The sequence below is a fragment of the Engystomops pustulosus genome, chromosome 6 (assembly GCF_040894005.1).
Source record: "Engystomops pustulosus chromosome 6, aEngPut4.maternal, whole genome shotgun sequence".
Classification (NCBI taxonomy): Eukaryota; Metazoa; Chordata; class Amphibia; order Anura; family Leptodactylidae; genus Engystomops; species Engystomops pustulosus.
Window position 1 is genome coordinate 64,776,606 of NC_092416.1, and position 25,664 is coordinate 64,802,269.

At 44.7% G+C, this 25,664-nt stretch overlaps 1 protein-coding gene across 1 annotated transcript in view; it reads left to right on the forward strand.

Annotated features, from left to right (window-relative positions):
* The window catches only part of LOC140135196 (nicotinamide N-methyltransferase-like), a 30,843-nt gene extending 13,478 nt beyond the window's left edge, over nucleotides 1-17,365 (forward strand). The window contains exons 2-3 of the mRNA XM_072156350.1: nucleotides 6,010-6,214; nucleotides 14,194-17,365. Of these exons, the coding sequence (XP_072012451.1) occupies nucleotides 6,010-6,214; nucleotides 14,194-14,614 (626 nt within the window). The 3' untranslated portion in view covers nucleotides 14,615-17,365. The remainder of the gene's footprint in view (nucleotides 1-6,009; nucleotides 6,215-14,193) is intronic.
* Nucleotides 17,366-25,664: the final 8,299 nt, after the last annotated feature.

A 25,664-nucleotide genomic window follows, 5' to 3' on the forward strand; every position in this document is an offset into this window, starting at 1 on the left:
CCCGAATAGGCCACGTATTACTTCATAAAGACTCCAGCGTAATAACATCAGTGAGATTTACCCACATATCAATTATTTCAGACCCTCTTGATCTAGCCATTTTCCCGCCTCCTCTGGCGAGGAGAAAAAGTGTGCTTTATCTTTATAAATAACCCGTAGCTTAAAAGGGAATAGCAAAGCGTATTGTAATTGAGCCTCAGCAAGCCTTTTTTTAACCCCTTTAAATCTGGCCCTTTGCAGCTGAGTGTCCCTCGAAAAATCCGGGTAAATAGCTATTTTGGCACCATTAAGGATTATTTCTGATTTCCTTCGGCTCTCCTGTAAAATCTTATCCCTATCTTGGGAATTGATTAATTTTGCCAATATGGCGCGAGGTGGTGCACCGGGGAGGGGCTTATTCAGCGGAATACGGTGCGCTCTTTCCACTCCAAAAACTGCCGAAAAACATTCACTTCCAAAGGTCTCGATTAACCCTTTCTGGATCGTTTGCGATAGATCCCTACCGCTTTCCCCCTCTGGGATACCCACTATACGGATATTGTTTCTTCTGGATCTATCTTCCAGATCAATTATTTTCTCTTGTAGTTTTTTATTAATCTGTTTATTTTCCTCCATCTCCTTCCTCATATCTTTCATCTGATTAACCAAACTATTACAGTCCTTTTCCATTTCTTTAGATTTATCTCTAAGCTTACTCATTTCGTCTCTTATTACCATGACTTCTGATTGTAGAGAGCCAAGTTGTTGACTTAAGTCGCCTATCACCACCTTTGATTCCTCCACTGCCACTTTCGTTTCTTTAACCGCTGCCAAAATCTGTTGTAGTGTTTCTTTCAATTCCCCTGGTAATTCCTCCACCTGCAGGGCCGTAAATCTGGATCCCCCGTCTATACCCCTCTCTAGCTCTTTTGGGTTTTGTCTAGTTTTGGCAGGGGATCCTTTCCAAAGCTTATCATTTCCCCCCCCCCCTGATTTCCGTTGGGCAGCTTTGGGACCCATAATCTTCCACACTCAGGTCCCGGTAACGTAGTCGATGACACACTAGATAACCCGGTCACCTCACCCAGACCTTCCTCAATCCCCAAATTTCACGTTACTACTACGGGCCTTTACAACAGTTGGCTACTAAAATCCTGCCTGATTCCCTTAGATTGCAGTCTAAGGGAACCTATTCTATTAACAGGAAATTATGTTAACAGTAACCGGGTCAAGCGAGATCAACAATGCATACAAGAAAAGAAGATCCAGAGTACAAGCGCCGTTGGACCAAGAACCAGAGGGTAGCGGCTAGCAGGACTTCAATACACAGAAAGGTTAGAGGATCCCCCTTTCCTTTATATGAGGTTAAAGTCAATATCCCACAGGGAGGTCACCATTCTTAGTCACCAAATTAGTAACAAATTAGCAGCAAAATTAGCAGAATTAGTAGCAAGTTAGCAGCAAAAGGCCTAGGCGCGGTCAGTCACATATTGCTCATAAGTTAGTAGTTTTAATTCCTCAGTAGGCAGAGAGATCTACTTCATATAAAGCCACTGTTAATAACATGCAGGGTGGCAACCTTCAGACATACATAAAGGCGATCAACCATCAAACAAAGAGGTTAGGGTCCAGCAGCTAAAGGTTAATTGAGGATTCCCCCTTTGTTTCATAGAGAACCGGTGTTATACAGGGGTTCGCCAGACATCGTCACAGGGTTAGTAGCAAACCGCCTCGGCACAGACAGCCATGTATTAGTCATGAATTAGTATCCTTATCCGTGTAGTCGAAGACAGGCAGCATTAAACACAGTCAGCCAGATGTTAACCAAGCATGGGGCAAATTAGTGGCAAACAGCATAGTCTCAGTGAATTCAAAAGTTAGTTGTTTTAGTCGTTAGTCGTTTTAGCAATCTTGATTCTTGAGTCAAGGCTTATGCACATTAAAGGGGATTTCACCCAAGGGACCAGGCAGACCGTATCCTTATTACTGTTGCAAAGCCGGCAAAGACTACTTTTAAGTTAGTGCTGTTAAAACGACAATTAGGGTGTGTTTATTCCCATGAAAACATCAGGTTGAAGATTGCACTCACGGATCCACCTAGTTGGTCTTCTGCACGCTCCAAGTCAGGCACCCATCCATCTTGGGAAAGGAGTCACGCTGGATCCGACCACACTCAGGCCCCTCTATGCTTGCCGGTTCCCAATATCCTGTGCAGGCTCCCTGTGTCTTAGGTAGCCACACATCATAGAAGGTACCTCATGCTGCTGTTGGGCATCTTCACCGCACCACAGACATGCTAGCGCTGGACTCGGGTAGCGGCGCCGGACACACACAGGAACCGGGCGCCTGCACCACGCCGAGGACGGACGAGGCAGCGGAGGCAGCGGAGAGAAGGGGGAGGAGCGGCCGTGACGTCTCCTACGTCATGCCGTCACGCGTCCTTTCCACTTTTATTTAATCTCCCAAATGTATACATAATCCTATCTGCACTCCTATCCTCCTCATTCTGTTGCCTCCTGTCCTCCATCCTCCTCCAGTATCCTCCTCCTGTATCCTCCTGTCCTCCTCCTGTATCTTCCATCCTCCTCCTCCTCCTGTATCCTCCTGTATCCTCCATCCTCCTCCTGTATCCTCCATCCTCCTCCTCCTGTGTCCTCCTGTCCTCCATCCTCTTCCTGTATCCTCCTGTCCTCTATCCTCCTCCTGTAGCCCACTGTCCTCTAGCCTCCTCCTGTCCTCCATCCTCCTCCTGTAGTCTCATTTCCTCCATCCTCCTTCTGTAGCCTCCTCCTGTAGCCTACTGTCCTCCATCATCCTCCTGTGCCCCCCTATCCTCCATCCTCCTCCTGTGGCCTCTTGACCTCCAGCCTCCTCCTGTGGCCTCCTGTCCTCCTCCTGCGCCCCCCTGTCCTCCATCATCCTCCTATGCCCCCCTGTCCTCCATCCTCCTCCTGTAGCCTACTGTCCTCCATCATCCTCCTGTGCCCCCCTGTCCTCCATCCTCCTCCTGTGGCCTCTTGTCCTCCAGCCTCCTCCTGTGGCCTCCTGTCCTCCTCCTGCGCCCCCCTGTCCTCCATCATCCTCCTGTGCCCCCCTGTCCTCCATCCTCCTCCTGTGGCCTCTTGTCCTCCTCCTCCTCCTGTGGCCTCCTCCTGCACCCCCCTGTCCTCCATCCTCCTCCTTTGGCCTCCTGTCCTCCATCCTCCTCCTGTGCCCCCCCTGTCCTCCATCCTCCTCCTGTCCTCTATCCTCCTCCTGTGCCCCCCTGTCCTCCATCCTCCTCCTGTGCCCCCCTGTCCTCCATCCTCCTCCTGTGGCCTCTTGTCCTCCAGCCTCCTCCTGTCCTCCATCCTCCTCTTGTCCTCCATTCTCCTCCTGTCCTCCATCCTCCTCCTGCAGCTCCTGTCCTCCAGCCTCCTCCGGTGTCCTCCAGCAGCCTCCTTCAGTGTCCCCCAGCAGCCTACTACTGTCCCCCACTAGCCTTCACCTGTCCCCCACTAGCCTTCACCTGTCCCCCACTAGCCTTCACCTGTCCCCCAGCAGCCTCCTCCTGTCCCCCACTAGCCTCCTCCTGTCCCCCACTAGCCTCCTCCTGTCCCCCACTAGCAGCCTTCACTGTCCCCCAGCAGCCTCCTCCTGTCCCCCACTAGCCTTCACTGTCCCCCAGTAGCCTCCTCCTGTCCCCCAGTAGTCTCCTCCTGTCCCCCAGCATCCTTCACTGTCCCCCAGTAGTCGCCTCCTGTCCCCCAGCAGCCTCCTCCTATCCCCCACCAGCCTTCACCTGTCCCCCACCAGCATTCACCTGTCCCCCACCAGCCTTCTCCTGTCCCCCACCAGCCTTCTCCTGTCCCCCACCAGCCTTCTCCTGTCCCCCACCAGCCTTCTCCTCCTGTATTCTCCTGTATCCTCCATCCTCCTCCTGTATCCTCCATCCTCTTCCTGTATCCTCCTGTCCTCTATCCTCCTCCTGTAGCCCACTGTCCTCTAGCCTCCTCCTGTCCTCCACTAGCCTCCTCCTGTCCCCTACTAGCAGCCTTCTCCTGTCCCCCACTAGCCTCCTCCTGTCCCCCACTAGCGTCCTCCTGTCCCCCACTAGTCTCCTCCTGTCCCCCAGCAGCCTTCACTGTCCCCCACCAGCCTTCACTGTTCCCCAGTAGCCTCCTCCTGTCCTACAGGCATGTAGAGGGACAATGAAGGGATAGGGGCAATGCTCTCTAAAGGCAGTTTATGATAATACAGTTTAGGGGGGTTATTTTGCCTGACGGGTTCTCTTTAAGGATGTGGCAATAGTTAATGTATTGTGTTTATTTCCTGATTTTATCTTTTTCACTATTTGTTATTTTAAATGAAAACAGGACTTTCTTAACAAACATTTTATTGGTTTTATACCATTACATTTCCTGTGCACTCCCACTTGAGTATAAGGTCAAACATGTACATAATACATTTTCTCAAAAAAAGCACATTTGGACCAAGAGTTATTCGAAGGAGAAAGGTGCTGCATAAAGAACAAGTATTGAACAAGTAGCACATTGGGGCACAGTTACTTAACCAGACCAGTTGCGATCCAGAGGCGCGCTCTCCGACGCTGAATCGGGTCTGCCGGGATTCACTAAGGTCGTGCACCTGATATCCAGCAGGTGTCGCTGCTGCGCAGAGGTCCGCTGGAGTTCACCTTCCAGCCTGTATTCTAGCTTGTCTCCTTGTCTCCTGCTACTAAATTCTCTATTGTGCAACAACCACCGGCTCCCTCTTGACTACGATACCTGCCTGCTCCTCTGTACTGCTAAGCTTCTCCTGTGTGCTGACCTCTGGCTTCACCGATTACGATTCCTGCCTGCAATACCCAAATAAGTTTCAACACTTAGATTCCAAAATCAGACCCAGATCATTACACTTACAGTAAAGAATCCCTGTCTATGGTGATGACAGAACCGCCTCTCCTAGGCATAGAGGATGACCCCTTGTACTGGTCACAGGCCTAGGAAACAAAAAAGAGCTTTGTACTGCCAGTTCAGGTATTTGTACATTGTAATGAGGTTTCCCCTCAGCCGTCTTTTTTCTAAACTTATTAACCCCAAATTTTATAATCTGTCCTTGTAGTCTAGTTCCCCTGTTCCCCTAATAATCTTGGTTGCTCTCATCTGCGCCTGTTCCAGTTCTACTATGTCCTTTTTATACACTGGTGCCCAAAATTGCACACAATGGGGCTCATTTACTTACCCGGTCCAGTCACGATCCAGCGGCGCGTTCTCCAATGCTGATTCAGGTCTGCCGGGATTCACTATGGTCCATGCGCCCGGTGTCGCTGCTGCGCCGAGGTCCACCGGAGTTCACCTTCTTCTTCTCAGTGCATGTAAGTTCTGTTCTTGCGACACTATCTTTTTTTTTAATTCCGCGTTTTTTCCGAATCCGACGGGTTGTCCGGCGGCCACACCGCCTGATTTCTGTCGCATGAAAACGAGACCCGGAGACCCGACGAAAGTGCGCGATTCGGACCCTTAGTAAGTGAGCCCCATTATTCCATGTGCCGTCTAACCAGTGATTTGCATGAGGGCAAAACTATGTCCATAACATTCCCTCCATACATACATTTTCTGGAATGTTAGCTAGGGTGAGGAGAGTGCAAATGAATCAAAGTATGCAGTAAATTGTAAACAGTCTGGGAGTGATCCAGGTACCAGATCGTAGAACTAAAAAGTAGACATGAATTCAAACTTGAGGGGGAAAAGCAGGGAGAAGGGAGGGGGAAGAAGAAGAGGAAACTGTAAAGGAATAGATAAGCATCTGTATGTCACATGTCGTTAAAAATGTATGGAGCAGGATCACTATGAAAAAAATTAACTCCTGGCAGCTGTATCCTACCCAGGACCATACCTACTGCTGGCATTGTACTAGCAGCAGGTGGGGAGCTGGATAGGTGAACATTCACTCCAGAATCATTTTTCCTAAAATTTGGATTACATTGCAGAACATGAACAGCGCTTGCAGCTAATATATTTGATTTTAAGTATGTTATTTTTCCTACAGGTAATATTAAAGGAGATATCTTAATAGACCTCTCCATGGGTTCCGCGGTTCATCATCTGTACTCAGCCTGTGAATTTTTCAAGCACATTATAGTGCTAAAGATCCAAGACAGATGCATCCTGGAGCTGAAGAGATGGGTGGACACACGTACAGGAGCATTCGACTGGTGTCATGCTGCACAACTCTATCTAAACATAGGAAACAGGTGAAGTATTTATCCAAATATTGTCATTGCTGCTACTGTACAATGATGTGAAGGTGTATACTATGAAATATTTAGGCAGCGTCTTTTCTCAATCCATTTTAATAAGTGTAAATGTACATAGTAGTAACGTCTCTGTGGAGCTTCTGGTTATGGTTGTGTCTCACTGGACAGAAGCACCAGAGGAAAGTTGTTTCTTGTTGTTACAACACCCAGAGCTATTGCTGTAAAAATCTTCAATCCCGGATAACCCCATTATGTAGAAAAATCTTTCATCAATCAATATTCTAGAATGGCTGAGTCTCTAGTTACATGCCCAGAACAAAGTCAATTAGAAACAGGTTATGGTGAAAATTAAGACAGCCACAAGTGGAATAAGGCTACCTAGACATGAACATGTGAAGTCTGTGGAACTGGGCCTGTATGTTGGCCAAATCCCACAAACTGTACACAGGGGCTACTAAAAAGAGGACCATGATGAAAACAACTTGTTTCCATTAAAATTAAGACTTTGTGGGAATCTAGTGTTTAAATGAAAAATCTCAAAACCTTCACTGAGAAGTAATGTTTTATGTTGATGTCAATAACAATGTTTTTAAACCTTTGGTATTGTTATTATGTAGCTCAGTAAAATGTTGAGCTACCGATGTCATTTTGTTGTTATTCATGTACCCCAGATGTTCCAAGAATCTAATTTTAAATTTCCTGGTAGTACATCCAACGTAATATTTTTCACGCAACGTACATTCAAAAACATATACTACATATGTGATGTTGCAATTAATGTAACTGATTTTATCTGCTCCTAGTCCATAAAATGTTTTCTGGGGCTTATATTTTTTTCCTTATTCTATATATAGAAGTACTAGTGAAAATGGTGAATAAAGACGGGCCGTAGTAGTTCTAAATCAGGAAAATATTTTTCACAAATACATCTTATGTTAGATGATCAAGAATCATATGAAAAGCTACCACCAAACCCAACCATTATTTATCATACAGGTCTGACACAAATTTTTAAGTTGCATTAAAGTTGTATTAGTAGTAATTAGTGTCAGGATCAGGGGTAGTGGATCCTCTGTACCAACGTGGACGATGACGTAAGCCGACACCTGGGATCAGAGTCTAAGCGATACCCGGTTTTCACCAGAGCCCGTCGCAAAGCAGGTTGGACTTGTTGTGGCGCGGTACCACCAGGTCGTTCCACAGGCACGACTTTGTCCGTGGTGGCGGCCAAGACGAAGTACAGAATCGTAAGGCAAGGTCATGGTCGGGGATAGGCAGGAGGTCAAGACAGGCAGCACAGGATCAGAGTCAAGGAAGTAGCGGAAGGTCAGGACAGGCAGCACAGGAGCGAGGAAAGGAACAGAATCAAGGTCTCAGGAGGAAATCAGGATAATCGCACAGGGCATCATACAAGCTTTCTCTAAAGCTATGAGGCACAAAGATCCGGCAGGGGACACATGAAGGGGCTGGAATTTATCAGGGTAGGCGCGCTGGCCCTTTAAATTTTACAGAGCCAGGCTGTCTCTGAGGGCACACGGAGGTACACGGGTGCGCCTGTGACCCGGGATATGGGTCACAGAGGCACCCATGACAGCCTCCACCTCTTCTTGGACTGGAGGAACCTGTGTAGAGTACGATCCAGGATGTTGTCCTCGGTTTCCCAAGACTTCTCCTCCAGCCAAACCAATTCCAGTTAACAAGAAAGAACTTTAACCTCCGACTGACTTCATACCCAGGACCTCTTTCCCCTCATAGACATTTGTGGAATCCGCATCAGGAGCTGGAGGTGGTACTTGATGGGAGTAGCGGTTCAGAATGACTGGTTTCTGAAGGGAGATGTGGAAGGAATTTGAGATGCGCATGGTGGAAGGAAGTTGGAGCTTATAGGTCACAGGATTGATGCACTTCAGTACCACAAATGGACCAAGATAGCGAGTACCAAGCTTGTAGCTGGGAAAGTTCAGCTGGACGTATCTAGAAGACAGCCACAACTTATCACCTGGAGAGAAGACTAGAGGAGGCCTGCGTCTCTTTTCAGCATTGATTTTGGTGCAGGCAGACGCCTGAAGTAGCGACTACTGTGTTTGCTCGGGTGCCCAAAGTAGTAGAGAAGACCAATCATCCTGACGAGCAGCGAACAAAGTGCCGTAGGTAGCAACCCAGAGTCTGGTTGACCCTCTCCACTTGACTCCACTGCGGATGATATGCAGAAGAGAAGTCCAACTTTAACTTGCATTTGACTGCACAAAGACCGCCAGAAATGGGAAAAAAACTGGACAATGTGCAGGGGAAGTCCATGTAGCTGGAAGATGTGCAGGAAAAACTGGCTGGGAAGGCGTGGAGCTGAAGGCAGACCTGGCAGAGGAACAAAGTGGGACATCTTAGAGAAGCAATCCGTTACCACCTAGCTGACTGTATTGCCGGAAAAAGCTGGGAGATCTGTAGTAAAGTCCATGGCAATGTGAGTCCACGGGCAACTGGGTATCAGCAATGGCAGCAGCAGACCTGCTGGCTTGTGATGACTTTTTACAGGTACAGGAAGAGCAGGAACCCACAAAATCTTGAACGTTCTTGACCAGATCTGGCCAAGAATGTCACCAAGAGATATCAGAGAAATAGATCTCAGCGCCCCAGGGTGACCAGCCACACAGGAGCAATGTCCCCAAGTTAGTATCCTCTTCTGAAGAGCAGTTCAGACATAGGAGCAGAAACAACCAGTCATTCCGGTGGAACAAAATAACAAGGAGCCAATAATTCCCCAACAACACAAGAGGCACGAGAGAGGGAATCAGCTTTGATGTTCTTCTGGGCTGGACGGAAGTGAATCCGGAAGTTGAATCGAGAGAAGAAGAGGGCCCAGCTAGCCTGACAAGGATTGAGACACTGGGAAGTCTGAAGATACAGGAGAATCTTGTGGTCAGTGTAGATATAGACCGGATGATGAGCTCCCTACAAAAGATAGGGCCATTCCTCCATAGCTAGCTTTATGGCCAGAAATTCCCAATCCCCAATGGAATAGTTCTTTTCTGCGGCTGAGAAGGATGAGGCATTAACCTCCAGCTGTAATGACATCTCCGTATCAGGCCGTGTGAGAACTGTGGCAGAGGCAAAGGCAGACTTCAGCTTAGTGAAAGCTTCTTTAGCTGTCAGAGGCCAGAGTTTAGGATTAGCATTTTTCTTGGTCAGTGCCACAATAGGAGATACCAGAGAGGAAAAATGGGAAATAAATTGGCGGTAATAATTTGCGAAGCACGTAGTCCCACTGGGCGAGGTCACTGAAGTACGGCAGACAACTTGGCAGGATCCCTCTGTAGTCATTTGTCAGAAATTATGTATCCCAGGATCGGAAGACTACTCTGATTAATTTAGCATTTCTCGAGCTTGGCATATAAGAGATTGGCCCTTAGGCGCCTGAGAACTTGCTGGACGTGGATCAGATGAGAATGTAAGGCAGGAGAAAATACCAGAATATCTTCCAAGTAGACAAGGACATAAGTGTAGAGCAAGTCTCTGAAGATATTGTTGACCAATTCTTGCAACACCGCTGGGAAATCGCAGTCCCAAGAGCATTACCAGATACTCAAAATGCCTGTCATGAGTATTGAAGGCTGTCTTCCATTCATCGCCTTCACGGATGCGGATGAGGTTATTTATATGCCCCCGGCCGATCCAGTTTGGTGAAAACCTGGGCACCCCCTAGGTGGTCAAAAAGTGCAGTGATGAGTGGCAAAGGGTAGCAGTTTTTCACTGTGACTTTAATGAGACTGCGGTAATCGATACACGGATGGAGGGTACCATCCTTCTTGGCCTCAAAGAAGAATGAAGCACCATCAGGGGAAGATGACTTGCGGATGAATCCCTTCTGCAAATTCTCCTTGATGTAGGCTATGAGTACAAGTATGAGTGTAGTACAATACTGGACTGGGTCATGGAGAATCTGTCCACTGACGGAAAAGAGAACCAGCGGCTTCTCTAGGCTAATTACAGGAAAGTGATGCTGGGAGACCAAGGCAGCATCTACAAAATTCCCTGCAGAGCCAGAGTCCAGGAAGGCTGAAACTTGAACTGGGTTGCCTGTTCCAAAACTGAGAAGAGCAGGAACATTCAGACGTGGAGAAGCTTTGCTCTCACCTAGGGACATTACTCCCAAGAAACCTAGGTGCAGGTGTTTCCCGGATACTGTGAATGGACTGGACAAGATGTGAGAAAGTGCTCGGGGCTGCTATAATAGAGGCCGAGGTTCTCCTGTCTTCATCTGGAACGTTCTTGGGAAGACAGTCAAGCTCTATCCACCTGCATAGGCCTCTATGAAGCTGACACTGAAGATGGCTTTGGAGGTCTTTGGAAGACTGAAGCCAGGCGGGGAGAGATTAGATCACTCAGTGTAGATGGGAGGTCCCGTGCAGACAGGGCGTCTTTGATCTGACCAGACAATTCCTTTTAAAAAGTCGCAAGCAAGGCCGTCTCATTCCATCCCAGCTCGTAGGCTAAAGTACGGAACTGGACCGCGTAGTCTCCAACAGAGGAGTCCCCTTGACACAGGTTCAACAGTACAATCTCAGAAGAAGATGCCAGGACAGGTTCCTCAAAAATGGACCGGAATTCAGTGAGGAAAGTGGTGAGAGTAGCGTCGACAAGATCTTTCCTGTCCCAGAGAGGAGTGGCCCTTGCCAGGGCTTTCCCAGAGAGAAGGCTGATCACGTAAGCCCCTTTTGCCCATTCTGTGATGAACTGTGAAGGCATCAGTTCAATATCGAAGGATCACTGGGTTATGAAGCCTCTGCATAACTTGGCTTCACTGTACTTGCTGGGCATAGAAAGACGCAGCCTGGGTTCAGCAGTAGACAACACAGACATAGTAACGGGAGGTACCGCAGGTACTGGACACTGGTGCTGGGTAGACAGCAACTACTGTAACATGGCGGTGACTTGTCCAAGCTGCTGACCTTGAACAGCAATCTGTTGAGACTGTTGAGCCACAACGGTGGTAAGATATGCCAGTTCAGGTTGCGGAACCTTGGTGGGATCCATGGCCGGATTTTACTGTCAGGATCCTCTGTACCACCGTGGACGATGGCGTAAGCTGACACATGAGACCAGAGTCTAAGTGGTACCCGGTTTTCAACAGAGCCCGTCGCAAAGCAGGTTGGACTTTGTCTGCATTGGTAGCCAAGAAGAAGTACAGAATCGTAAGGCAAGGTCGTGGTCAGGGACAGGCAGAAGGTCGAGACAGGCAGCAAAGGGCCAGACTCGGGGACATAGCGGAAAGTCAGGATGGGCAGCACAGGAGCGAGGTTGAGGTCACAACGGGAAATCAGCATAATCGCACAGGGAATCAGGCAAGATATCTCTAAGGGTATGAGGCACAAAGATCCAGCAGGGGACACAGGAAGGGCCTGGAATTTATCATGGCAGGCGGCTGGCCATGGCCTAGGAGACGGGAATGCATGCACCATAGCGCAGAGCTGGGAAAGGTGAGTTGGGGGCACACAGAGGTACTCGGGTACGCCTTCAACCCGGGATATGGGTCGCAGGGGCACCAATGACATACAGAAATGTAATATGAATATCTTAATGGAGGAAATCCAGTAATCCCACTATTTTCTTAATCTCTTAATGAAAAACCCTGTGAATGGTTGGATGCAATGATCTAACTATTGGTCAAAATGGTTCCCAGATGTATAAAGAACACAAAGACATTTTGAGAATCATGAAAAATAAAAATTGGCAGGAAAAACTTTAAGTGGCTTAGTTGTGAGTTTTATCTTAATATACATCTATACCACAAAAAGTTGCAATAAGTGGGCTTAATTACCATCTCAATAAATACAGGCAGTAGGAGCATAATCCAAAATTAAAGAGACTATTATGTATTTGCTCAAACATAGTAATTTTCTTTTTTATGGGTCATTTTTCTCTCCAATTAAAAGGAATATCAATGGGGGCACATTTTTCCCATCGGTGGCTAGCTTGAAAATGCCCTGGTGTGAAGAAATTTATATTTATACTGTGAATTGTCCTTTTGCAGATTCAGTTTTTTTGGTATGGCAGATACATTGATGACCTTCTCATTATATGGGAAGGTAATGCATATGTCATGCCAAAATTCATGGCTATTATCCATCATAATTGTTGTGTTTACGCTCCAGCCATCAGACCAATATGATATTTTTGGGTCTTAAATGAGCGGCCTGGGCGGGGGATACAATAGGGAGTAAAACACACAGAAAATAAATTTCGGACAATACTAGTTTACCCTCGGCACACAATAAAATCAATTTCTCTAGAAGTTAGCCCTTAGAAATTGCAGTGAGACCAAAGAATTTGAGACTGAATGTATTAAAACCATCAATAGATCATTCTAAAGAAATTTGTAAGAGGATGCTTAAGTGTGCATACAACACAACAAAAAGGAAAATATGTGACCAAGCATAACAACAAAATATGAGTCCAAGAGAAAATAATAAAAATAATCCACTAACACTTGTACTACAATACAGTAATCAATTTCAGTACATAAAAAATTTGATTATGAAACATTTACCTATACTATACAAAGATGAGAGACTAGCAGCAATTTTGAAGGATGGTTGTAGACTTGTTTCTGAACAAACTCCCGATATAAGCAACTTAATTCCTCTAAATTAATTGTCAGATGATAAATTAAAAATTACAGGACTTGGTTACATCTTGTATTTTCAGATGACCCTAAAGGTCCGAGCATTCTTATATTAATAGCTCCCTGGAAAGTGGATTGGTCTTCGTGGGCCAGTTGGATGGCCACCAATGTTTTCAGATCTAACCCCCTTAGAATTTTATCTTTGTAGTCATCTGAAGGCAATCGTCTATGCTTTAAAGATATGAGATATGCAGCATCTGAAACAATGGATAATAGAAACCTGTGCTACCATGTCTTCTGCGGTTGCGGTCAGTATGTCAAGAGGGGGAGAAGAGGGTTGCATTGACAATCCAACACAAGGGGCACAATGGTCACAACATGGTGAAGTACTTATAAAGGAACTTCAATTACCCCAATATGTAGTGGTGGGCAGAAACCTGCAGGCCCTTCAAAGGCAGCAGGTTTTTATCAGAAACAAAATTACCTGTCACAATTGGTTCTGGAGCCAACAAGTAGGGGGGGGGGGGCACTATTGGAACTTCTTTTAACCAACAGACCTGGAAGAAGAACAAAATTGTAGATTTGGGAAAAACTGTGTAATTATGACTACAATATCATTGATTTTCTATTGTGCCTTACTAAGATGGTTGGAGGGGCAATAAACACTCTTTAGAAGTTTATGGTGGCCCTTAATAGCATAAACTGAGATGCATTGTGCATTGTTCGTCTGTAATGCAATGTGCAGCGATTCACTAAGATCGTGCTCCTGAAATCATGAATGTGTTGCTTCCTTGAGGGCACGCCCCCTAATTTCTGTCACATTGAATCTAGCGCAGCTGTGCCACAAAAAGGGGCGCGAGCGCCACAATCCCAGCGCACACATTATTTACATACCTGTGCAAGCCGTTTTAGCCCAGAAGAACGTGCACTGTCCAACAAAAGTGTACATTACTTAGACTGAAAGAAACATTGGCAAGGAAAGTAAAAAAATCCCAAATTATTCTGTATGTATAAGAATGAATGCGTTTCACATACCATGGCTTTAGATGAGAGGAGAGCAGAGAGAAGGTAGGAGAGCACAGCGGCGTCTGGCTTTAGATGAGATTAAATCAACTTGTCATGGTACATCTAAATAAAATCAAGGTTCTTTATTAGTCATCCATTTAAATAGACTACACTGTGTAACCTACATGTTTCAGCTATAGCCTAAGCCTTATACATGGTATAATAAGTGCGATCAGGGTTTGGTCAGTGAAAAACTGACATTCTTCATCTTTTCACTTTATCATGTATGCTCCTGCTAATGACTACATGCACTATTATTGTTGACTTTCTTTGATTTTTCCATTTCTTTCAGTGACCTTTTAGTAGATAAAGAAGGAAAAGTGAGATCAGCGCTACAACATGTTATGAAATGTGACCTGGAGAAAGAGAATATAACAGAACCAATAGATTTACCACCAGCGGATTGTATCATCACTGGACTCCTTGATTCTATTAGCAAAGACCAAGATGATTACATCCGATATCTCAAGAAGTTCTTAAAATTACTAAAACCTGGAGGACACCTAATATTATTTGGGGCCTTGGATGCAACATATTACACAATCGGTAAAGATAAGTTCCATGTTTTTACATATGATGAGGAGTTTGTCAGGAAAGCTCTAGTTGGAGAAGGTTTTGTTATTGATCGCTGGGAGGTTAAAAAGAGATCAAATGTCAGTGATCTCACTGACTATAAGCGGGTCATATTCATTGTAGCTCACAAGGGGAAATAGACATCTAAGTAAAAGTTACAATATATACTTGAATATAAGCCGACTCAAGTATATGCGGAGGTACCTGATTTCACCACAAATAACTTGGGAAAATATATTGATTCGAGTGTAAGCCTAGAATGGAAAATGCAGCAACTACTCTTAAATTAGGTAGTCACCTCTCAACAATGAAATTTCCAACAGTAATCACCGTTCACATGTTCACAGTAGCCTCTACTCAATAAAGAAATGCCCAATATGACCCTCTTTATTATTAAATGCCCAGCATGACCCCCTTTAGAATAAAATGCCCAGCATGACCCTCTTTATAGTGAAATGCCTTGCGTGGCCCCCTTTATAATAAAATGTCCAGCATGGTCCACTTTATAATAACATTTTTAGCATGCACCCTTTATGATAAAATGTCAAATATGGCCCCATTTAAAACAAAATGTCCAGAATTAATTAAAAATAATAAACATATATACACTGCTCAAAAAATAAAGGGGATACGCAAAAAACACATCCTAGATCTGAATGAATTAAATATTCTCAATGAATACTTTGTTCTGTAAAAAGTTGAATGTGCTGACAACAAAATCACAACAAAAATCATCAACGGAAATCAAATTTATTAACCAATGGAGGCCTGGAATTGTAGTCGCCCACAAAATTAAATGGGGAAAATACACTTCAGGCTCATCCAACTTTGATGTACTATCAGTAATACAAGAGAAAATGAGGCTCATTATTGAGTGTGACCTCCACGTGCCTGTATTGCCTCCATACAATGCCTTGGCATGCTCCTGATAAGGTTGCGGATGGTCTCCTGATGGATTTCCTTCCACACCTGGACTAAAGCATCCACCAACTCCTGGATAGTCTGTGGCACAACATGACGTTGGTGGATGGAGCAAGACATGATGTCACAGATGTGCTCAATCAGATTCAGGTCTGGGGAACAAGTGGGCCGGTCCATAGTTTAAATGTCTTCATCTTTCAGGAACTGCTGACAAACTCCAGCCACATGAGGTCTAGCATTGTCTTGCATTAGGAGGAACCCAGGGCCAACCGCACTAGCATGTGGTCTCACAATGTGTCTGAGGATCTCATCATGGTACTAATTGGCAGTCAGGCTACCTCCGGTAATCACATTGAGGACTGCGCAGCTCTCCACTGAAATGCCACCCACACTATTACTGACCCACTACCAAACTGGTCATGCTGAAGGATGTTGCAGGAAACAGATTGCTCTCCACAGTGTCTCCAGACTCTGTCACATCTGTCATATGTGCTCAGTGTGAACCTGCTTTCATCTGTGAATAGCACAGGGTGCCATTGTCGAATTTGCCAATCTTGGTCTTCTCCAGTAAATGCCAAGAAACCTGCCTGGTGTTGGGCTGTGCTGTGAGCACAACCCCCATCTGTGAATGTCGGACCCTCATACCATGCGCATGGAGTCAGTTTCTAACTGTTTGTGCAAACACATGCACATTTGTGGCCTGCTGGAGGTAATTTTGCAGATCTCTGGCAGTGCTCCTTCTTTTCCTCATTGCACAAAGGTGGAGGTAGCAGTCCTTCTGTTGGATTGTTGCCCTCCTACGGTTCTCTCCATGTCTTATGCTGTACTGGACTTTCTACCAGTAGTGCCTCCAGCCTGTGTATTACGCTGACAGACACAGTAAACCTTCTGGCCACAGCTTGCATTGATGTGCCATTCTGGATAAGCTGCACTACCTGAGCCCCTTGTGGGTTGCCGAGGCATTGTAGGGAGCTCGTGCAGGCACATAGAGGCCACACACAATACTGAGCCTCATTTTGTTTTACAGACATTACATCAAAGTTGGATTAGCCTGTAGTGTGTTTTTTCACTTTTTGTGTGTGACTCCAAATCCAGACCTCTGTTGGTTAATAAATTTGATTTCCACTGATTATTTTTGGTGATTTTGTTGTTAGCATATTCAACTTTGTACAGAACAAAGTATTCAATGAGAATGTTTCATTCATTCAGATCTAGGATGTGTAATTTGGGTGTTTTATTTTTTTGAGCAGTGTATTTACCCTATGGTGCTTCCTGCAGATCCTTCTCCTCACAGCTCTTTCTGGCATCCTCCTGCCTCTGCAGGTAGAGGCAAGTCTTTGTGCTCTTTCTGCGCATAAACTATGACATCAGCAAGTGGTGACACCACCACATCATGATGTATGGACGGGCAGATTGCCTAGAAATGCCTCAGCCCACAATGCCAGGGGGTGCAGGGAGTGCTGTAGGGTAAGTATATAAGTTTATATACTCATATATAAGCTGAGGGGGGGGGGGTTCCAGCACAGAAATTGTGCAGAAAAACTGGTCTTAGAAATGAGTATATACGGTATACAGTTTTTAAATTTTATTAATCTTTCCAATGAATGAATACCGTGCATTTGAAAGATTAATTAATGCATATCCTTAATTGAAAGCTCTAATGTATGCTAGTTATTGGTATATATTCGCATATGTCACACACAGACTTTTAAGTAACTTTAAGAATATAGTATGCTTTATTTTACAATTCAAAAGTGAAATTTCCTGCTTCCATCAAAGTCAAGATACTTTTATATTTTTACTCACCACTCTTGTTTAAAAAGAGTCAATCAAAAGTATATTTATCTGCTTAAAGAGGACCTGTCACCGCGGAAAACCCACAGAGAAAATGTGCCCCCCATAATCCTCCCCCCAGCCCCTTTCTCCCTAGCCATTTTTTTTAAAATTTATGTGCAGTAAATGGATTTAAAACGATCCGACCTCTTACCAAATAAGAAGTCGGATCGTGTATCCGGCGCGCTGGCAGTCGGCGTTATTCATTAGGAGGCGTGCCGACAAACCCCCAGCACGCCCCCGCCAGCGGACACATTGTAGAAGAACCCGGCGGCATTGCATCCGTAATCAATAACGCCAACTGCCAGCGCGCCGGATACATGATCCGACCTCTTATTTGGTAAGAGGTCGGATCGTTTTAAATCCATTTACTGCACATAAATTTATGTGACAGGTCCTCTTTAAGCAATATTCACTTTAGTCCATTGTATAGTTTAGCCACATACAGTAGTTTTTGACTAACTTCTTTCCAGTATAACGAACCAAATTTAGTTTCAGACTTTAAATCTTTCTTATACGTGTCCTGTTATAAATCAACACTTATGGGGATCAATTGCTCCTCATATAATGTAATGGAACAGACACCAGGTAGAAATGATTAGCAAGACAACCCCTATAAAGGAACGGTTCTGTAGTTGGTTACCACATGCCATTTCTTTGTTCTCATGCTTTTATGCTGTTTGTTTTGGTCACTTTTGCATTTTGTCATTGACCCCAGCATATATAGAGCCCCAGTTACAGAGGAAAATGACCCCCTGTGGGGGCAGATTAGACCAAGCAGCTCTGCTTAGCCCTTGCAGACCTGGCGGTCATACGGCCACCAGGTCTACAGAGCCAGAAGCAGTGCTGCCTCTGCTATTCCCTTCATAATGCTACTTTATGCCGCATAAAAGGCCTCTACCTTCTCCCCATCAAAGCATCCGGAGAACTGGTTCCAAGAAACTGCAGGATTGATGAAAGATTATATTTTTTAAAAAAATAATCTTTCATCAGCTGCTTGCTTCTTTGGTTAGGATTGAGAGATAGAAAGAGAGAGGAAGATATGGGAAAGATAGATGATAGATAGGAGCTTCTCCTCCACAGAGCTGCTGTATGGCACATCCCTGATGACCTCAGCCTTAGAGCAGATTGTGTTTGGTGGAGAGCAGCAGCGAGAACACAGACCCCTGCTGTCTGCTGCTCAACCACCAATCAGGGAGAGCTCTGCACAGGGGCCAGGGCTCTTCTCCCCTGCCGGCCCCATGTGAGTGAATTGGCTCTATCCCTGCCCTCGTCACCGTCTCTCTGGTCCATGCCCCTGTTTGTTTACAGGGGCACTAAAGGTTTGCTGTGAATGGCTTCTGGTCGTTTCATGTGGCCGGTCACACACACTCATTCCTATATTTCATTGCCTGATACAGCACTGGAAATGGTGTCGGGTGGGCTATTTAATAGGGTCTTGGACAACTCCTTTAATAATATAATGTCCTGCAGGAGTCTCCGTTAATAATATTATGTCCAGCAGCAGCCCCCTTTATTTATGTACTGTCCAGCAGCAGCAATAAAGAATATTTTAAAAAGCAAACTCAGTACTCCTCTCCCGTGTTCAGGCACTTCCTCAAGATTCTTTTATTCCTTGGCTTAAAGTGCAGCAGCGCAGGATTCATGTCCTTGTGTTCTGCCTGCTCACTCTGTATGATGTGATGGTGGCACAGTTTGTTGACATCATAGAGAGTGCACAGACTTTTGCTAATGCAGAGCTCCCATAAGCAAAAGTATGCATGTCTTAAAAATTATTTTCCCTGCCATAAATTATTTCCCCCTGCCAGTTGGCAGGTTGCAGGCCCCTCCACCTCTTTATTGCCATCCCCATCAGAGCTCCTCCATCTGTCTCTTGCACTGATATTTTCATTTTGTCTCAGATGACAGATGTGGCCCTGGTCCAGTACACCAAACAATGCGGTGAGGGCCAAAGGAAGGCAACAAGCCTAAGCAGGACCACTTTGTACTTTTTACTGTCAGAAGCAGACTATATGTGGGTGCTATGAGGGCCTTATATCCATAAGTCAGTGTTGTATTTACAGTCAAACACTTTGCAGGGTAATTGGAATTTCCAAAGAACACCAAGATTGGCAGATTCAACAATGGCTCACTGTGCTATTCTTTCACAATGAGCACATGTGACAAACGTGAAAAAGTCTGAAGACACTGTGGACAATGTTCTGCCACTCAAAACATTCCCCCAGCATGACCAGTTTGGCATTGGGTCAGTAATGATGTGGGGAGGAATTTCTTTGGATGGACTCACAACCCTGTAGCTAGATGAATCTTTACATATCCATTAGGTACCAAGTTGGGATTAGAGCAATTATGAGACCAAAGGCAAGTGCATTTGGGCCTGGTTGCTTCTGATGCATGACAATGTGGGACCTCATGTGGTTGTAGTGTGTCAGCAGCGCCTGCTTGATGAAGGCATTTCTACTATGGGCTGCCCTGTAGGGCATACATCACTTGTTGGGTGAGGTAATATTGAAATACTAAATAGTCTAAGACTGGAAGAGGTAGTTAATAATGCAAATACTTTTAAGACTGGTAATAAGAGGTAAGACTGACACTTAAGTCTAACACTGGTAGTGTAAGTTAACATTAATGCAAATAGGTCCAAGACCAGTGGTGGTAGTTAACAATGATGTGAATAGGTCTACGAATAGTAGTTGTGCATTAATACTGACACAAATAATTTACACTTCAAATTTTAGAAGTATTTGTGTCATTGTTAATTTACAGTTCAAATTTTAGAAGTAACACTGACACAATTACTTCTACAACTAATAGTGTGAGCTAACACCGGCACAAATAGGTCCAAAACTGTTAGTATAGGAGAACACGGACGCAAATATTTTTAAAACTGGTAGTGTGAGGTAACACTAATTTAAGTAGATCCATCACTGGAAGTGTAAGTTAACACTGACTCAAATAGGTCCCGGACTGGTAACTTACTGATAACACTGTCACAAATACTTTTAAAACTAGTAGGATGAAGAAACACTTCTGCAGGTCCAACACTGGTAGTATAGGAGAACACTGATGTAAATAGGTCTAAGACTGGTAGTGTAAGTTAACGTTGATGCAAATACTTAAAAGACTGGTAGTGTGAGGTGACACTGACACAAATAGGTCCAAAGCTAACCCTGTTAACACTGTGTTAAAACTGATGCAAATACAGGTCTAGCCTTGCACTACAGCAGCTTATCAGCAGCTTAATGCAGTTCTTCATAGTACCCTACAAAGAGCAATTATTTAAGATTTGCATCACAGCTGCTTTCTCTCACCTCCTAAGTGCCCTGAAAATGGCAATAGTTAGAGAAATCCCTGCCTGTCTGACGACCCTATGAAGACAGCAACCTCTCCCTAGCTCTGTCTACTGTCTGTAATGGTGTCTGGACATGCTCTTATACTGCAGTGTCACATTTCCTGGACATGGCTGCGGTTGTTAAGAGGCTGCAAACATCTTGAATGGCTGCTCAGCAGTCAATCAACCAGTGTGCTCCAATATACCCGAACGCCAACGGTATCATACAGTCATGGGTGCTAAATGTGCCAAGAGAGCAAATATAAAATTAACCTCCGCCTCTAAGTTCTCCTGTTATCGCTACAGATGATAGAATAAAATAAGCATACCTCACTGCAGTGTCTTTTTCCAATGGGGGAGTCCCGGTACTCACAAGTTTGAAGGTTGTCCTATCAGGTCAGTGGCTCGAGACCCGCACAAAAACAGAGAGGTATGTACGTCTTTCCTTGGTATTTTCAATTCAACGCAAGCTGTCTTCCCAGCGTCTCCAAGGTAAGCGGTAGTTCCTGTGCTGCTGCAAATTCCTTCCACCGGGGAACTCGATCTCTTTCACAGTCGTTTCATCTGCCCAGTCCTCCCTCCTGTTCGTTACTCAAATGAGAAAAGAACACACGATGGTGCAGCAAGTTCACAGTTGTTAAAAAGATTTTTTAATAAAAAATACTCACAAACGTTGAAATATAAAAAGGCCTTAAGTACAAATACACGCTCGGTAATGCATGCCCGACTCCGAGTTTCGCCTAAGATGGCTTCTTCCGGGGCTTACCGGCATTTTACAATGCGTGTCTTTTATACATAAATTATACATCAGTATACACAAATAAATTTATAAAGTACATATTCAAATGTTCCTCATTTTTTCGTCCGTAGAAAGACAAAATGTAAGGGGTGAAATGTATCAATACTATCGAACTTTAATTCCCCGTGGTTCAAAGAACACGCCGGTAAGCCCCGGAAGAAGCCATCTTAGGCATTACCGAGCGTGTATTTGTACTTAAGGCCTTTTTATATTTCAACGTTTGTGAGTATTTTTTATTAAAAATCTTTTTAACAACTGTGAACTTGCTGCACCATCGTGTGTCCTTTTCTCATTTGAGTAACAAACAGGAGGGAGGACACAGCAGGTGGAACGACTGTGAAAGAGACGGAGTTCCCCGGTGGGAGGAATTTGCAGCAGCACAGGAACTACCGCTTACCTTGGAGACGCTGGGAAGACAGCTCGCGTTGAATTGAAAATACCAAGGAAAGACGTACATACCTCTCTGTTTTTGTGCGGGTCTCGAGCCACTGACCTGATAGGACAACCTTCACTTGTGAGTACCGGGACTCCCCCATTGGAAAAAGACACTGCAGTGAGGTATGCTTATTTTATTCTATCATCTGTAGCGATAACAGGAGAACGTAGAGGCGGAGGTTAATTTTATATTTGCTCTATTGGAAACTAAGGGGTCAGCTTTGGATCTTTTCTGACTTTTTCCTCCTTGCGCCGTTCTTTTCCTGTCAACTATTACTTGCAGGTAGAGGGTATCATATTGTTTATTTTAAATGTGCCAAGAACCTGAATTTGGAGGTTGGGACCAGCTCAACACTTTATAGATTTTTTTCAATACAGAATCAAACCACATTTTTGCATAATTCAGTATAAATATGTAGATAATAGTGTTTCTCTTCCCACCCTGGATAACCAGCATTTGTGGGTCATGTATGCATGTGGCTGAACTATTATATGGACAAAAGTGAATAGTGCTTGAGGAAAAAGTACTGCCTGCTTCTTTTTTTAACAAAAGGCTGGTGAATGACCTTGAGTTTATACAACAAGTTTTAAAATCTGGTTAACTAACAAAAGCACAATCAATTTATGTTGTGTTGTCTTAACACTCCCAGTTCCGACCCGTCCTACAGCTAAGTATATTATGGTATGGTGCATGGATGCTGGTGACACAGAAGATGTGCATGTGCCAATGCCACCAGGGCTGACTGTAGGCTGCAGCCTCGGGTTTTATCATTGAATCTATGGCTAAACAAGCTCTAAACTTAATTAGCTCTAGAATTAATGTACTTCACATTATATTTAGTATAGAATCAGAGATAATTAAAAAAAAAAATGGGTGAACGGGTCAACTTATCTTACGCACTGCTGAATTCTGAAATAAAAAAATGCATACTTGTACTTTGATGCACACTAGTCTTCAGTATGATTCCAGAATATGATTATTACTAGGAAGTTCTTGTTAAATAATAATGTAATTAATTGTTTTTGCCTCTTTGTTCTGTTAATCCTTCTTGAATTGATTTTGTGCCAGGACATTATAGGGTATAATAAAATAACGCTTTTGGTTATGTGCATTTTATTAACATTGTAATAAAGATAAACTCATAATATTAAAGTGTGTGAATTCCTTGGGGAGATCAGTATTACCTCCTTGCTTCTTAGCTGCAGCTTACTTTAACTGCAGCAATTGCCACTTCCAACATTGCTGTTCTACCCTTGTTTTTATATCCAGTTAAAAGCTTCAGAGGGTCAGGGGTCCTGCTTCATCCAATAAGTAGCATTATATGAATATTAGAGATGGGCACATTTTTCAAAAATTCTATTAGTTGAATTCGCAGAATTTTCCGACAAAATTCAATTCAACCTGAATCGAATCATAGCCAATCATGTTAAAAAACAGGTATTTCCTGGCTGCAGAGGGTGTTGTAGAACGTTGTGCCATGCTCAAATATGCATAGGGAGTGTGGTTTGGTCTTCAAACAATGCTGTGTTTTAGTATGACACACACATGACAGTCGCCACTCTTAGAATCACTTTACTCTTCAATTCCATGGGCACTTACAGGGGCCAACTTCACCAAATAAGTGAAGCGGGAACGCAGCCTGACATGGTAACGTCTGTGCCAGCTTGAAAGGATTGAGCTTAGGGTGAAGATCCCACTATAACATCAAAGAGTGCACTCTTTTTAAACTGACATCAGATGATTCCATAGATTACGATAGAACCTGTTCTGTTAAACGCGGATACATGTAGAAACCCCCCAAAAGGATGGAGAGGGTGTCGGCACTAATTTTGCATTGATGTCACTGATGATTTTGCTGTTGTTTTCATCCGTCAGTGTCCGCTTTCAATCGATCAATAATCCATCAGTATTGCTAAAGCCAAAAACAAACAGGAGTTGATCCAAAACCGATATGACCAGTAAATGGGATATTTGCACGTCCTTTGTGTTCTGTATCCACTCCTGCTTTAGGTTATCAATCCTGAAGCTTTTCATTCCTTCTGATGAAATGAAGGGGAAAACCAAACATAGCAACGTCATAGAATGGTGGAGGGTGAAAACAGCATGATGGAATTCACAGGGTGTTCCAGGGAGATAGTGGTCAGTTGGCAGCAGCATGAGTAGCCCGCAGAGTGGAACAATGACAAATTCTGGAGCTGGCAGCAACATGGGGTGGCGCAACGACAGATTGTGGAGGTGGCGGCAGCAGCATGATGTCTGAGAGTGGCACAATGACAAATTCTGGTGGTGGCAGCAACATGATAGACCACAATGTGGCACAATGACAGAGTATGGAGGTGGCGGCAGCAGCAGCAGCAGGAGATCAGTGAGTGGCACAATGACAATTTCAGGAGGTGGTGGCAACATGGTAGACCCCAGAGTGGCACAATGACAAAGTGTGGAGGTGGCTGAGGGAAATGAACAGGACAGAGGCTAGTTGAAGACAGGTGAGGGTGGCTGACTTGCTCCTGGGTCATGCCAACTAAGGGTTGTTTCTGACGAACACATGTATTCTTGGCTGGGGTGGTCAGATGTCATTTGGGAGGAAGTGGATGACCTAGTCAACCAATCGAGAACCTTTGGGTTGTTCATCAACACACTGCCGCTAGATGACACCGGCAATTCTGGCCTCACAAAGTCACCTCTGCTGCCATGCCCCCTTACTGTGCTGCGATTTGTGCCTGCCCCACCTGCCACCTCTCTGTCTGACATATTGGTTAATAAACTATGTCGATTTGACACAGATTTCCTTATATCAACTTTAGCAACAAAAAAATTTTTAATTTGGGGTATACAGATCCCCCAAAATGGACACCCTGGACTTTGAGCAAAAATCACTTCATCAGCTACTGAGTCCAAGCAGCTAGATGCTAGAGACAGCACATGCAGTGTGAAATGATGGGATTGCAAATGGCCATCTGTTTTTATAGAGATGTGACATCACATAAGCTAGCTGGTCAGTGATTGGCTTACATGTCTGCTCATGTGATCTTGGGTGTTCCTTTCATCTTTCCAGAGTTCACTGCCCCATGTAACACGTTGTGCTCATGGCCATTTTTCTAATAAAGGGGAGAAAAATTGTTCCCACTATTCACGTTAAACTTTGGATTCCTGCCAAACCAAAGTTTTCCTGATGTTCTAAACGAATTCCACTTTTTAGAATCGATTCACCCCTTCTCTAATGACTATCCATCACCACTTCCATTTTTCATGGGTGTTGTGCCCTGGCTGCTGTAGGGTAAATGTTATCTTTTTTCCCACCACAGCCCAAACTGGGCGTATTCCATGAACCTGTTTAATCTGAATTTATGAGGCAAAAATTCTAGTGTCTCAGATACTGGAAGTTAAAATAGACAACTTAGACACTGTCAGGTGACATCACTAGCAGTGTGAAGGATACCAGGTGCGAATAAATGAAGGGGCATGAATAAATTATGAGTCCACAGAGCCAGGAGGCGCTCAGGTGTTGTAAGCCTGAGCACCTCTGGCTCATTAGCATACAGAATATAACTTTTTATCTTTACGTTAAAGATGCCCTGGGCAGTAATAAAAAGAACCTACCGTATTTTCCGGACTATAGGGCGCACTTAAAAGCCTTGAAAAGCCCTATCTATGGCACAGGGCAGCGGACCATACTTACATAGGTCCCCGCTACCGGAGACCGGAGACAGCAGATCTCCAGCGGGAACTGCAGACCACGCGGCACGAACAACTTCTGCCGCGTGGTCTGCAGTTCCCGCTGGAGATCTGCTGTCTCCGGTAGCGGGGACCTATGTAAGTATGGTCCGCTGCCCTCCTCCACCTCCCCCTCACCTTCCCCACTCACCATCC